The 13693-nt window shown below is 42.7% G+C and overlaps 1 protein-coding gene across 1 annotated transcript; it reads right to left on the reverse strand.

Moving 5' to 3' along the window:
- Positions 1-348: 348 nt before the first annotated feature.
- Positions 349-13661, reverse strand: ano2a (anoctamin 2a). Its single transcript, XM_029841393.1, has 28 exons — positions 13126-13661; positions 11323-11499; positions 10938-11243; positions 9938-10033; positions 9668-9840; positions 9450-9504; positions 9300-9351; positions 9054-9109; positions 8895-8942; positions 8501-8565; positions 8254-8388; positions 8005-8165; positions 7563-7645; positions 7098-7109; positions 5875-5949; positions 5722-5778; positions 5124-5198; positions 4728-4929; positions 4463-4574; positions 4312-4369; positions 4116-4216; positions 3841-4004; positions 3463-3615; positions 3206-3258; positions 2822-3000; positions 2563-2668; positions 1553-2090; positions 349-1456 (listed from the first exon to the last, which is right to left on the reverse strand). Exons 2-28 carry the CDS (start codon positions 11458-11460, stop codon positions 804-806), a joined length of 3906 nt encoding a protein of 1301 aa, XP_029697253.1. The 5' UTR covers positions 11461-11499; positions 13126-13661; the 3' UTR covers positions 349-803.
- Between the last annotated feature and the right edge of the window lie 32 nt (positions 13662-13693).

The raw sequence follows: 13693 nt of genomic DNA on the forward strand, positions 1-13693 counted from the left end.
GAAAAAGAGTGCTTCTACCAGCAGAGGAGGGAGGAAATCACCAAAAGTTGCCTATTAATAATTAAATTGGTCATAGAGAAATCTTTGTTTTAATGGTTTCCACTGCTTCTGTCAGATTCTGATAAACACCAAACAACGAAAAACTGGCGAGAAATCAAGTGTTTCCCAGGAGTCAAAAAGAAAGACTGAAGTTCAGTTTACAGAATAATTATCTGGATGTGTCAACGCGGACCAGATGGGGGCACTAGAGACAACACCAGTGGGCTCCCCCCCGGCTATTGTTTGTAACTTGTCATGAATACAATTCTAAAAGTCTTAAAATAAACCATGATTGAGATGGGAAACAGATACCAAAAATATGTTGTTTTATTATATTTTGACATTTTCTTAAAATATATATCAAAACCTCTAGAAATCAACATTAGATCTACAAGCATAAATGTTGGTAGTTGCGCTAGTCTACAAGGCTGCATTGCTGCGTGTTTGAGAGGAGCAGTAGCTACAGCATTTAGCCTGCAAAAGACAAACCAAAAACAAACAAATGGAAAAAGAGAAGTAAACAAAGTCCAGTGAGAGTGCTTAGGGCACGGCAGGGAGAGTTTCAGGCTTTCTTTGCATTGTTCAGATCTCTCTTTTTCTGGACAGCCCATACATTAGGATCATAAAAAAATTAAGCTCCGATGACTTTGATGATGTCAGACCCCAGGTATTTTCCGTGCAGAGGGGAGGGTACGTGCTGACAGTTGAGGCTCCAGGCACAGATGAGGGAAGCCAGTTTGGATAGCCTTCCTACTCAACTCTGTTTATACTGGAGTGTTTTGCTTCAGTTCACTGGGAGAGGGGGGGATGCACTCCTCCAACTTTGTTAAACTGGTTGAATGGCTAGTCTTGGTGGCTGACTCTTCGGGACCAGGGGCTCTCTGTCGGGGAGGTAGGGTGAAGCACCGGGCTTTGGCCCTGGAGCGAGGCTGTTGAGGTGGAGGGCCTTTCAGTGCAAATAGTTCACTGGTGGCTTTGGGCTGTGTGGCTGATTGGGAAGGCGCGGGTTGTGAAGATGATGGCGAAACTGATGCTCGTGGTGGAGAAGGTGGATGTGAGCTGGTGGATGATGAAGAGTCAAGAGGAACCAGAGGAGTAAGAGTAAGTGTCTGTTGGAACCTGCTGAGGCTGCTGGAGTGGCTCGGTCGAGGCAGGCTGTAACAGGCCTCGGACCCTCTTGGGCGGGAAGGCAGAGTGGAGCAGCGGGCTTTTAGCTTTGGACCATGTTGTCTGGGGGGTGGGGCGATAAGCGAGTAGAGCGTTGCATCAGTGTCTGACACTGTGATGCTTGTTGTGGAGTTGTTCAGACTCTGGGATGAAGGACGTGACGGAGGCATCTCATCCAGCTGGTGCAGTTGTCTGGAGTCTGAGTGAGAAAGCCCAGTAACTGCTGCAGTGCTTGGGGAGGACTCCTCATCTGCAGAACAAATAGAATCAATCATCGCAGTTGGGGATTAATAAACTCAAGAGCAAAATGTAGAAAAATATGCAACATCAAACTTCCTCCTCTTACCTAGCAGGCCCAACTCACTCATGAAAGAGTCCAAATCGACTGTAAATTCCTCAGCTGGACTCAGTTCTTTTATTTCCCCTGTCTCTTCTTTTTCATCTACATTCTTAGCGATGCCATCTCCCTTCACATCTTCATTAAGCTCTTCTGTATCTTTTCCCTTTTCTTCCACTTCTGCTGCAGTGTCATCACGTTCTTTACCACCTTGCTCTACCTGTACAATTCCCATGGTTTCGTAGTCCGAACAGCTGACCTCTTGGTCACTGTCCGAGCTGTTCCTGAGGTCATTCACAATGAGCTCTACGCCTCCTGGAGCCTCCTCCTCTTGCTCCTTCACTGGAGCCTCCACTATAATGTCTAAGCTTGCAGGGAAGCAGGGGTTGGGTCCTTTTTGAGCGTGTGATTTGGCCTGTGCCTCTTGGTCTTGATTCAACAGAAACTCCATCAGCATCATGTTCTCTTTCTTCAGCTGTTCGCGCAGAGATCGTGGTACATCCGGGATCATCCAGGCAACTAACATGCTGAGGAACATAGCCAGGTTCTATAAAAAGAGAGACATGTGATACTGGTGTCAGTAAATGGACCAAGTGTTGCAGTCAGAGTAAAAATTAGGATAACAAAGCAGTGAGTGTACTTATGTGTAAATCAGTTATAGTTATCATCAACTGACCAGCATTTCAAAACTCCAATTGTGTCTATGGGAAAAGTTAGTCTTGCCTCCAATACATCCCATATTTATTCCTAAACTTGCCATTTGCCCTTGACTCCTCTGGTGTGCAAGTGTGATGTACAACTAATATCCTAGGCCAGACAGGTTTCTAACTATTTATAACTCTTCTTGCTTCATACAATAATCCCAATGACTTTGACTCTCAATTCAATAATAAAGTTGCATTTGTAATGACCTTAAGCGTAATGCCAAGCAAACAAGGAGCTCTCCCCATATCTGACTTCTAGTAACACATTCATGACTAATGCTACGGTATTTATAGCTGAAATGATTAATCCAATACCTGGAAAAATATGACAAATGCCAGTTTTGCAGCCAAGACAGACCAGTACTCTTTGGACAGGGTATAGGCATCAGGTTTCCAGGGTGGGTCTCTGTAGTCTTTGTACCTGAAAACAAGTCGAGTATTTGGGTATGCGAACAAAACACACAACCACATTTTACAAGCAGATCAATCTCTTGTAATCAGATCAATCTCTTGTAATCTCTGTTCTACATATGACAAAATGAGGACTCGAGAAGATTCAAACTGTAGTTCTGACCTGCAGGTGGAGACTCCCGTGATAAGGGTTGTGGTTGGTGCAGTGCCAGGTGGAAAGTTGCTCACATTGAAGTAAGACAGTGAGTGGTCTGTGTAGCCATTCAGGGTGCCATTTGTACTGTACATGTACTGGTAAATCATTCGAGGAACAAACTCCGAGGTGAAGGAGATGACAAATGCCTGTGGAGACAAGTTAGATAATGTTGAACAATAAAGCCACAGCTCAGCATGTAGCTTTTAAATCAGTTTTTAAAACAATCATTATAAAAGACAGGGTACAAACCCAGGGTCAATACGGCTAAATTAAATGAACTTGTGCACATAAGAAAAAAAGCATTGCCCGAGATTGCAGAAGCAATAGCCTGGTACACACTCGTGCACTTACATTGGTAATGACAGAGAATTTGCTGATTCCACAGAGAATGTTGTACCAAATTCCTGTGCCCAAGAAGACACCGGAAAGGCACGTGTGTCCAAGATGTGTTTGTGTAAAAGAAAGCAGAAGGACAGGCATGGAGAAGAATGAGCAAAAAAGACAGCATGCAGTAGAGGAAAAGAAAGTGATTAAAGCCCCAGGAAAGATTACTGGACATTCCCTGAAGACTGACCCATGTGACGTACGCCTATGTGTCATATCCGTACCTATGTCTTTACACCTGACCGCGTCAGGCCGCCTGATCTCAGTGACAAACTTTGCAGCGTCGAGGCGGATCTCAATAACGTTGTTGAGCAAAGCAAAAGCTGGTGCCAGAGGGAAGGAGGCCACGAACAAAGACACAAACCCGTATTGGATGACTGTAACAAAGAACATTCAAACAAAGGTGCACGTTAACCCACTATGCTGAAGAAGCACAGTTCTCCAGAATAATTATATGTTTTTGACATTCACAGTACACTAAAGAACAATTTAGGTAATGTTATCATATTCTTTTCACATTTTCTCCACAAGCAATAAGGTCTTTAAGACTTCTGTCAAACTCCTATTGTCGTACTGGACAATAAACTTAATATGATACATACTCATTTCCATATATTCTGAGCCTACGCCTTCAAAAGGCTCCAAGACGTAATCTTTATCAAGCTGTTGCTTTGGTCTCTTCTCTTCTTCCTTCTCCTCATTATTCTCAGATTCTCTTTTCTTGACTTTTTCTTCCTGCATTGTCCTATACATCTTTTTTAACTTTCTATAAGTAGTTGGGGATGAGAAAAGATGGCATAAAGTTAATTTTTTCTTTAAAAAAAAAAGAAGAGGCATTAAAAATATGGGCGTATTTATTAAAAAGCCATATACGTACGGAATGAGAACCTCAAACACATTGTTCTGAATGAGCTGCTTTCCCAACATGATCATGCTGAGCTGGATGCAAAGCTCAATGAGGCAGCCTGGTGGAGCACACTGTTGGGGAAGAGAGCAAATATTTGCAAAAGGCAGAACCACATTTACTGTACATACTTGTGCAAACAACCACTAATATAAACAACCAAACGAACCTCCTCCATGCGATAATCACCAAAGACGTAAACGTAATCGCCTGGGCGCCCAGCAAACCTGAAAGAAGGGAGGACAAAAAAAGAGGGGGTTGAAGTGGGCACTGCTGAGGGGGCAGCTTAAATAAAAACCAGGTAAGAGAATGGCACACACCTTCCCTTGAAGAAAGCCACATAGAAAATGGGGGCAAAGGCGTTCATGGATTTGAGAAAGAAAGACTTAACAATCAGTCTCTCTTCAAACTCCTCTGTAGTCTTGGGAAGTTCTGTTTGAAAGCAGCACAATAAACTTTAACACACAGTTGCTCAGAATAGAGTCACACCCAGCATGTCCTAAACTTAAAAAAGCAACATTTTTCAATATAAACTGGACCAAACACTATCTAATGTTTCCACTGATACAGTTTTTAAAACATCACCCAGTTCAGTCAGCCACACAGCTATGGCTCCATACACCTCCTCTAGCACCAGAACCACCAGCATGTTCAGGATGATGCCTGTTGTGGTGACGGTCATCCTCACGCTTGCTTTGGCTTCAGGATCAGGGTTCATGGACCAGACGCTTAACATGCAGATGCGATAAACCGCCACCCCAAACACAGCCGAGAAGGTTACAAAGATCTGCACACACCCAACATACACGACCCGAAACAGTTAGAAACAGTAAAACACCAACTTCAATATCTGAAATCAAACAAATTGGTCTAGCTGATGAGAGTAAGTTCCTCTACCTAATGCTCAGCAGCAGAAAAACACCAATGACCAGCACGGTACCCAGCATAAACATTTATCTACCAAGATTTAAAAGGAATTACCAGAAAAAGTAAGGTGGACACATTGATAAGATAACCCGACAGGTGATCCTCAATGTCCAGCGAGTCTGGCTCATGCTGTCAAGAAAAAAAAAAAATCAATCTCAAATTAAAACATTAATATTTGTCTCATTGTGACCATAATACACGCATGAACTAAGGGTTTATCTATTCTTTTCCTATTCACAGGAGGTTTATTTAACCACGTGGGTCATCTGGAATGTTGTCAAAAAAGTCTGGGGACTGTTTCAATCAATCCACAGATATGCTTGTCAACTAAAAGGACAGAAAACCCCTCCCATTCTTCTCTCCCTCACCAACAGTAATCTGGGCTAATCTCAGGCAGGTAAGCAGCTTTGGACTCAACCACACACTGTGGGCATGCGGGGGGTGTGTGTGTGGGGGGGTCCTCTTTATGAACTGGCTTCAACGTCTGTAGATAACGAGGACTGTGAAAGCTGGTGTCTACACCAACGCCCTTTTGGACATTTGTGAAGTCCTAGTGTCTTTCTCCTATGCGTAGCTTCACTGTACACAATTTAGTTAAGGAACCTCCCTGCCACAACATAATGTCCTGTCTCACACAGCGATGTCGTGTTACCTGTGAGGACAGCATCCGATCCGTTTCGCCACTGACACCATCCACAGCCTGATCCAACTGTAACAGCACATAAACACAGTGTATATATAGAACAACATGGTCTGTTTGTGGAAAATCAAGACATTTTATCTGAAAACACACTCACACACACACCTTCTTTTTTATCTGCGCTTTCACTTTATCTTTTTTTTCCTGTAGAGCTTCTTCATATTCAGGCCTCAGCTCCTCCTGCAGTGCATGTTAAAATAGGGAATAATGAATCACAGCCATGAAAAAGATCACTTTTTTACTGGTTTTAGTTTCTGGCGCATTCATTTACGGCTTTATTTTTGAATAATTCTATTTGCTATTGTGTCAGTCACCCAGTGAAGTGAAGTTCTTTGTGAGGTTTTTTCTGGGTATTTAAATGGTGTATCATGGTTCATCCACTCCAGTTTAGTTTATTCTTCATTTAAAGAGAAATTACTTTCCTCTTTTCTCTCGTTCTGTGGTGCATTTTAGTAATTAGCACCTCCTTCAACATGTGAGATGGAGGCAATGAAGCAATAGAAACCATGTGAAAAGAGATTAAGTGTAACAAGAGGAAAAAAACTGGAGCCGTCATGTGGCACATCTGCGATGATGGCCACTGCTGCTTCCAGCTGGGTGTGTGCTCTGCAGGCTTTAACAGCTGGAGAGGCGTTTCTGGCTGTGCACACTGTGCTAATTTGAACAAAGGTCCACATTTATCAGTGCAGAGCAGCAGTGTTTTCTCTGCAGCCTACCACCTGTTTAACAGACACATGCATGCAGAACAAGCTGCTGTGTTTACACTGGGAACTACATCCTGTTATAACTGATGCAACGTAATTGAATTATTCAATACGTGAATAAACTATAACATGGAGTCAAAGCATAAATATGTTGCATAGAAATGATCAGTAACATCTGTGAGTGAAGTGGAATGTTGATGTGACTATTTTATCCATCTCTGATATGAATGCCAGTGGCATTTTAGTGTATCAGTTCAGTCAAGTCAGTAGCACAATAAAAACATATATATGGCAACATTTTTAAGTAGCTGTATGGAAGCGAATCTCTAGTAGAAATACTTAAAAAAAAAAAAAAAGGTACTCAGTTGTTACCGGTGCATAAATTAGAGGTGAAGAGCAACAGAGTGACAGTTTTATCTACAGATTCCATCTGTGATAAAAGCACAGCTCTGTTTTTGGTGGTTAAACGTTAACAGCTCTGACAAATGACAGGGTAGGTACACGTTGCCCCCACGGGCCCCACAACGGCACGTTTGAATCCAAAAACATATTTCCAAAATTGTGAGAGCTGATTTCGATCATTCAGTTGCACTGTGGTTACATACAAACAGAGCAGAGTCTCACCTGGACTCGTTCCTTCAGGTAGAGAGAGAGCAAGAGAGAGAGAGAGAGAGAGAGAGAGATGTTATTAGGTGGGACTCAGGTCATGATCTTTTACCTTTTGACTCTGTATTTAGGTATGGTATATGTTAAGGGGGAGGGGCTGAAGAGACTAATGCAAATCTACCAACACACTATCATGGTTGACCTCGGCTTTAAGGATAAAACATTGTATATTTACATGGACGCAAATAATCATGTTACAACTATCGATGCATGTTTGCTGTGTATATAAACCATTTATGTGCAGTTTATTTGTACTCTGGTGGGGGGGGGGGGATTCTTGTGCTTTCTCAGGTCAAATCCAATGTTTGACTTTGCTCCACTTGGACAGAAAAATAACCATAACTGTCCAAGAGTATTTTAAAATATGGATTCTGTTGTTTTCCTTGGGGGCGTGCCTCAATCAGCACAAAGAGGTTTTAGTACCTCCTGATCCTCCAAGCTTGTCAGGTCCCAACTGTGTTTCAGACACATCTGTCGTCTTTTCCAGTGTTCAAGGAAGCACGCAGCTAAAAGAAGTTACACAAGCTCATTAGCACCGAAACAAAAACACTGAAAAACAACACGCGCTGTATAATGACACCATATTATTAGCAGTGACTCCACTGAGTTGCAAAACACACACCACAACTCTGCAGCTGGCATATTCTTCATTCTACTCTATTCTAAAATCTATTAAGTTTTGAATTTAACATTCATTCTCAGGTAGGTGAGTTGTAAAGATAATGGAGTACACAATATATGTCCTTAAAATAATATATTCCAATACTGCAATATAATTTATTGACATGTTTATTTACTCGCCTTAGACTCGCACACGTTTTGTACAACAATCATTTATCAGAGTGCATCAAAATACCCCACTTACCCCACAAAGACATGAAAATTGCAAAGAGCACAGTGGCTCCATTGTCGAACAGGTAAGATGCTCGAGCCAGTGAGCACACCGTGCTCAGACGCCAGTAGTCACACACTCCGTCACACAGTGGACACATAGTGATGTTCAGGTTGTCATCACATGTCTCCTGGCTGAAAAATAAGGTGATAACAGAAGCATCGCCATGTATATGTGGATGATATACTGTCATTTTCACAAGCTCTTGATGCACATGCTTACCTTGGCACATTGGTATCCACAGTAAATATCCCATACAGAAAGACAATGATGCCCAGTACTGAGGGAGGGATGAGGAGCTGAGTATACACACCAAGCCAGGCAAAATAGAACCCAATCTGCTCTCCAAAGTACTTTCTGTTCAACAAAAGCCAACAAATCATCCAAGAAACCCAAATTATGATGATGGCGATGCATTAAGCCTTTGTCATCATCTCAATAAGTTGTTTTTGGACTGTCTCCTCTGTACCTGATCAGGTCCACAGGTTGGTATTTGTGCATGACTCCATAATTAGCCCACTCATCATGAAGCAGCTGACAGACAATGGGGACAAATGTAATTAAATATGTAGAGAGAGGTCTGTGTACTTATAGAAAAAAATATATAGGTAATTTGAAAGGGCATGATCTAATTTCTTCTTGAACTTTCAGCAAAAAAGGGGTGAAAACAGTAATCATATTTATTAAAGATCAATATCTTCAGCCTACATTACCCACAATGCATGGTTTAAATATGTGACAGCCCGGTCCCATATTCTGATGTATTATGCTAATGATATTAAGGTGAGCGCTGAGCTGCTACCAACACAGCAGAGCTGAGCTACATAAGCTCACTTCTTTTCAAACTCCCCTGCTCAACTCACCTGTCTATCATTTCGCTGATCTTTCCGTCCTCTCCTTGTGAATGACCCCTAAAATAAAACATTTTTTCTATTGACACAGTAACTTCTGCAGTAGGAAGTCAATGTAAACTATGCCAAATCCTGTACTCCAAACATAGTTGCAATATCTGTTATACTCACATCATGCAGCGGGAAGGCAGAATCATAAACACGCCGAGCTATTAGTGAGTTGATTCCTTATGACACAAATAACACAGCGTCAATACACACTCAGGATGCTGCAGTTACTTATCCAAACGAATCCCTAAATAACAACTGTACATTTTATGGGGCAAATGCTGTATTGATCAACCAGTTCAATAAATGTAGGTAGAAAAATCCCATTAAAAATAATTATATAGTCGCAAATAGCGAGCAAAAACTCACCTGTTGTTTGGTAAGGTTGTTTGCAGGAAGTGCGTGAAATAATCTCAGCCACCTGAAAGCACAAAGACAGAAGGGTTCACCTGTTGGAAGATGCCACGTACGTGTACAGAACATAACTCACAGTTTGGATGTACTGGGTGCAAGACTTACTATTCTGCTGCGTGTTGCATTGTCAAATAATGTTTCTGTAGATCTGATGTCATACCTGCAAAAAATGACAATTTGAATAGTGTCTTCAAAACTATGACTATGGACTAAATGTATTACGGGAATTTCAGCCAACAGATTACTGGTGTCACCTGGTGTGTGTGTGTGTGTGTGTGTATGTGTGTGTGTGAGAGAGATAGAGAGAAAGTGCACACACTCACAGATGGAGCTTATCTCTGATAAATGGGTGTTTAAGGGTTTTGAAATGGATTCGGGTCTCTGAATCTTTGTGAGTGTCAAAGTCAGGTATGTCTGGCTGAAATGGGGTGTTGACTTTGGTTACGAAGGAATCCCAAATCCCAGCGATGCCTGTCCGCTTCCGCAGCTCACAGTTCTGCACCGAGGACAAAACAGTTTGATCTTGGTGACTTTACCAGATGTAAATCATGAGTTTTAAACTTTGAAATGTGCCACAAGGTGAATCCGCTAACCTTTTTCACGGCAACTTTTATCTTCTGGAGCTCTGCCTCCCGACTGAGTATCGGCCACGGGATGTGCAGACGAATAAACCTGATGCCATTTGGCCTCTGAACACACACATCAAAACACAAATTAATACATATGATGCCAGAACCATTATCCGGGTGAGATCACAGCAATAAAATGTTTCAAATTACTGCAGGCCCATGTGGGCAGATTTAATTTATGTTTCAGCTGCTTTTTACTGGGTGTGGTGCTTGTTGTTTTTAACAAAGCGGCCAAATGAATTTGTTTAAATCTGTCTGGTAATTAAGGCTGTTGTTATATCAGTCCAGAGCATCCTGAGATGTTTCACTCTTGCTGGCATAGTAACATTACTATTCACACATTTAGGATTTATAACGTGAAAGTGTTTGATATACCGAAGCACTGATATTTCCTGGAAAAGCAGAAAACACATCGTCATCCAGAAAAAAGTAAACAACACAACTGAATGTCCCTCCCCTGATACATGTTTAAACCGTCAGAATATCAGCCTCATCACACTTAGCTGCAGCTGCAAGGAAGCATAAATGCACACCACCACAGACCACGAAGCAAATAAAACCCACCAATATAATCATGTCGACACGCGTGCTTGCAAAGGCCCTGAAATCCTACATTTAGGTTCATATGCTCAGTGGTTTTAATCTTAAACCCAAACAGCAGTTGAATTAACACACATGCACAGAGATGTATGACGCCACATGCAGCAACGTGCATTAAAATGCAGACACATTCTGGCGCAAAAGCCAGCAAAGACGTCATTATGACCGCAGCACAAGGCAACATGCAACGTAAATTTGAATGAGTCCTCTTTTTAATTGGAGTGCAGCTTCAAGAGACAGTCTGAGTCTGATCCTCCACCTGCCTGCCAAACACAGGATTTGTGCTCTGACCCATAAATGTCTATCAGAGTTTACTACGGAGGAAGAATCCCGAATGAAAACACTGCAGGAAGTACACACGCACCTCTTTGTCGTGCTCAATTTGTAGTCCGGCTTCAACCAGCCCGGCTTCGAAATCCTCCCTCATTAAAGCCTTTTCCTCCTCCGTCAGCTTTGAGTCCTCTATGTCTCCTGCGGGGCCACCTGGATCCACCGTCTCGCCCTCTGCTTCCCATCGGCCCTGGCTCTGAAGCGGTATATCCCCATTGGATGAAATGGAGAGACGATGCTTGGAGGCACGCCTTTTTTTGGATTTGTAGCAAAGGATGTAATCCACTTTTCTCTTGCCGTCAGAGAAAAAAAGCCCAGGTCCTAGATCAATGCCAGACTCCTAAACACACGGAGGAGTGGAATTAATCACATAATTGATGGAGATTTACAGGAACTTGATACTACTGAAAATAACATACCGGAGGAGGGGGCTCGTCGTTGTCCGGACTGGGATTAAGATTGGCAAGGCCTCCATTGGTGGCATCAAACCCGAGACCAGACAGCGATCGAGCCAATGAAACAAGCTTCGCCGAGTGAAGGGAAGACGACTCACTCATCTCTACGGTGACAGAGATGTGGTCGTTTGCGTTTCATCCCTGGCGATGCGTGACAGAGAAAAACAGTCAACACAATCACCAGAAATCAACCTGCACACTGTATCCATGTTACCCAAAACAGTCAAAAGTGCCTCCAATACTTAACACCTGCTACAACTGAATGTGCGCGCTTTGAATAAACCCGTTTTCATTTACTGTTAATAACTGTAATGAATCAGACAATCAAATATTCCACTTTATGTACACTGAAGATGACCCCCCCAGATATCGTGTTTAGCAAAATTGAAATAGTAGTAACTGTTTTAGACTCATTTGCCATAAGCCAAAGTTAAGCTCTGTCGGCTCTTTTTCACCCAAATGAAACTGCGGGCTCAGATTAAACCCGCCGCAATCCAAGCAGCACAGTTTACAATCTGTTGGGGTAATTTGGTCACTGGGCTCATTCTTTGGATAAAATGTTAGAGAGCAGCTGAGATTTTAAATCTCACACGAGTCCTGGTGAAAGTGAAATCCTCATTAACGTTCAAACGGTTGAAATCACGTCTTTATTTTTGGCTTCCTCTGATGCTGATAGCAAAGAGAGAGGAGACTCATGAGAAGGAACTGGCAGATGTTTGGGGTCCTGACAGGACCTCTCAAGGACGGTGTGACAGGTGAGACCCTCCAGCCACACAATCGTGGCCAAATGAAACACTTGAACCTTAGCAGTCAATCCCCTTACTTGTATGCAAACACATCCACAATAATCCCCGTCTCCCACGTGTTAGCCGACACAAAGATGATGCACGATATTTACATTTTCCAGCTGAGTCAATTGTGATTGCAAAAAGATGCAGTAACAGCGTCTGCAACGTAACACACAGTTGTTTCATCCCGTTTATTCTTTTCAAATGAAACCTGGTTGATTTTGGATGAGACTGGAAACAGAAGCCAGCTTTGTTGGACACAAACAAAGCTTTCTATCTAATAGAAGAAAACAACAGTTCATATAAATACCTGCTAGATGGTTGCATACAAATGTGCAAAAAAGGAGGAGGAGGGGGGGGGGCGGTGTTTTGTAGCAGGATGATTGTAGTTTAATCTTGGCCCAGCATGTGTCCAGGCAACACTAATCAGCATCTTTACTGACACTGTTTTTGTGTCTATTTTCCGCCTGTCATGCCTTCATGTCACCTGTCAATGCGTGTGAAGGCTTAAACGCCTGTAAGAGGGTCTGATGTCCCCTCACATTGACCTTCCCAGAGGAGAGTTCATAGGGGGAGGTCCAATACGCTCTCTCCTGGGAAACAGCAGATTACACATCGCTAATTTTAACATTGCTTTCCCGATTCTGATGTCGTAACACAAAACAGACGTCAAACCAGGCTTTTACTAGTTCAGCAGCTACTTGAAGGCAACTTTGAATGGGCATTTCTATATTTGATTCACCTCCTGGACAGTTAGAGCACACTCCTCGAATAATTCGATTTTATTTGTGTTTCCCAGTTATTCATCGGGGAGTTTGTTAAACAAACACAGAAACCGGGCCGATTCATCTACCTAAACAAAAACGTTAATTCAGCAAAAGCTTTGTTTATGAAGCAACAGTCAGGTACCAAAGAAGAGCCCGACGGTCAAGTGCGCAACTTTAGCAAAATGGGGGAAATACAATGAGAGTGGACTCACCAGTGCTCGTGCAGGATCAGCTCTTCTCTATGGGGACAGATGACAAGAGGCGCGAGGCGAACAGCCAAGCGAGGGGCTGAGATGGTGGACAATCCGCGCGCGCTCCCGGAACCCCTGGCTTAGCACGCGCGCCCACGAGGCGGCTAATTCCCTGACAGTTTCACACAGCAGAGAGAGGGAAGGTGTGATGCTTTCTACCTGCGTGTGCTGGCAGAATCATAGCAATATTCATGGTTCTGGGGGAAATAACACATCACATCCATCACCCTGTGAACGAATGAAGGATAAGAAAAGGGGCAAAAATGTGCAGATTTATCAAAGGACTGAAGTAAAAAAAAAAATACTGTTGCTGCAAGGGGCGCATGGTGGAAGATCAATTTTTGTAATCCCCTTTACAAATAGCAGTGGAAAATTATCCCATCAATTGCCTTTAAAGAACCTTTAAGCTGCTTTGATGACTATTTCAATAACATTCACTCGAGCTGAGTGTCTAAATGGAGTGTGGAAACTGCAGTTATATTTCCTGTTCTTTCTTTGAATCTGTCTATCTCTAAAAGGAATACTGGGG

Source organism: Takifugu rubripes, chromosome 9 (genome assembly GCF_901000725.2).
Source record: "Takifugu rubripes chromosome 9, fTakRub1.2, whole genome shotgun sequence".
Lineage (NCBI taxonomy): Eukaryota > Metazoa > Chordata > Actinopteri > Tetraodontiformes > Tetraodontidae > Takifugu > Takifugu rubripes.

Excerpts from the sequence above, each read along its gene's own strand:
- ano2a (XM_029841393.1), bottom strand. The coding sequence starts at position 11,460 with ATGAGTGAGTCGTCTTCCCTTCACTCGGCGAAGCTTGTTTCATTGGCT. Across the intron at positions 9,352-9,449 it reads ATGCAACACGCAGCAGAATA|GTGGCTGAGATTATTTCACG; the intron begins GTAAGTCTTGCA and ends TTGTGCTTTCAG. Across the intron at positions 9,110-9,299 it reads ACAACCTTACCAAACAACAG|GAATCAACTCACTAATAGCT; the intron begins GTGAGTTTTTGC and ends TTGTGTCATAAG.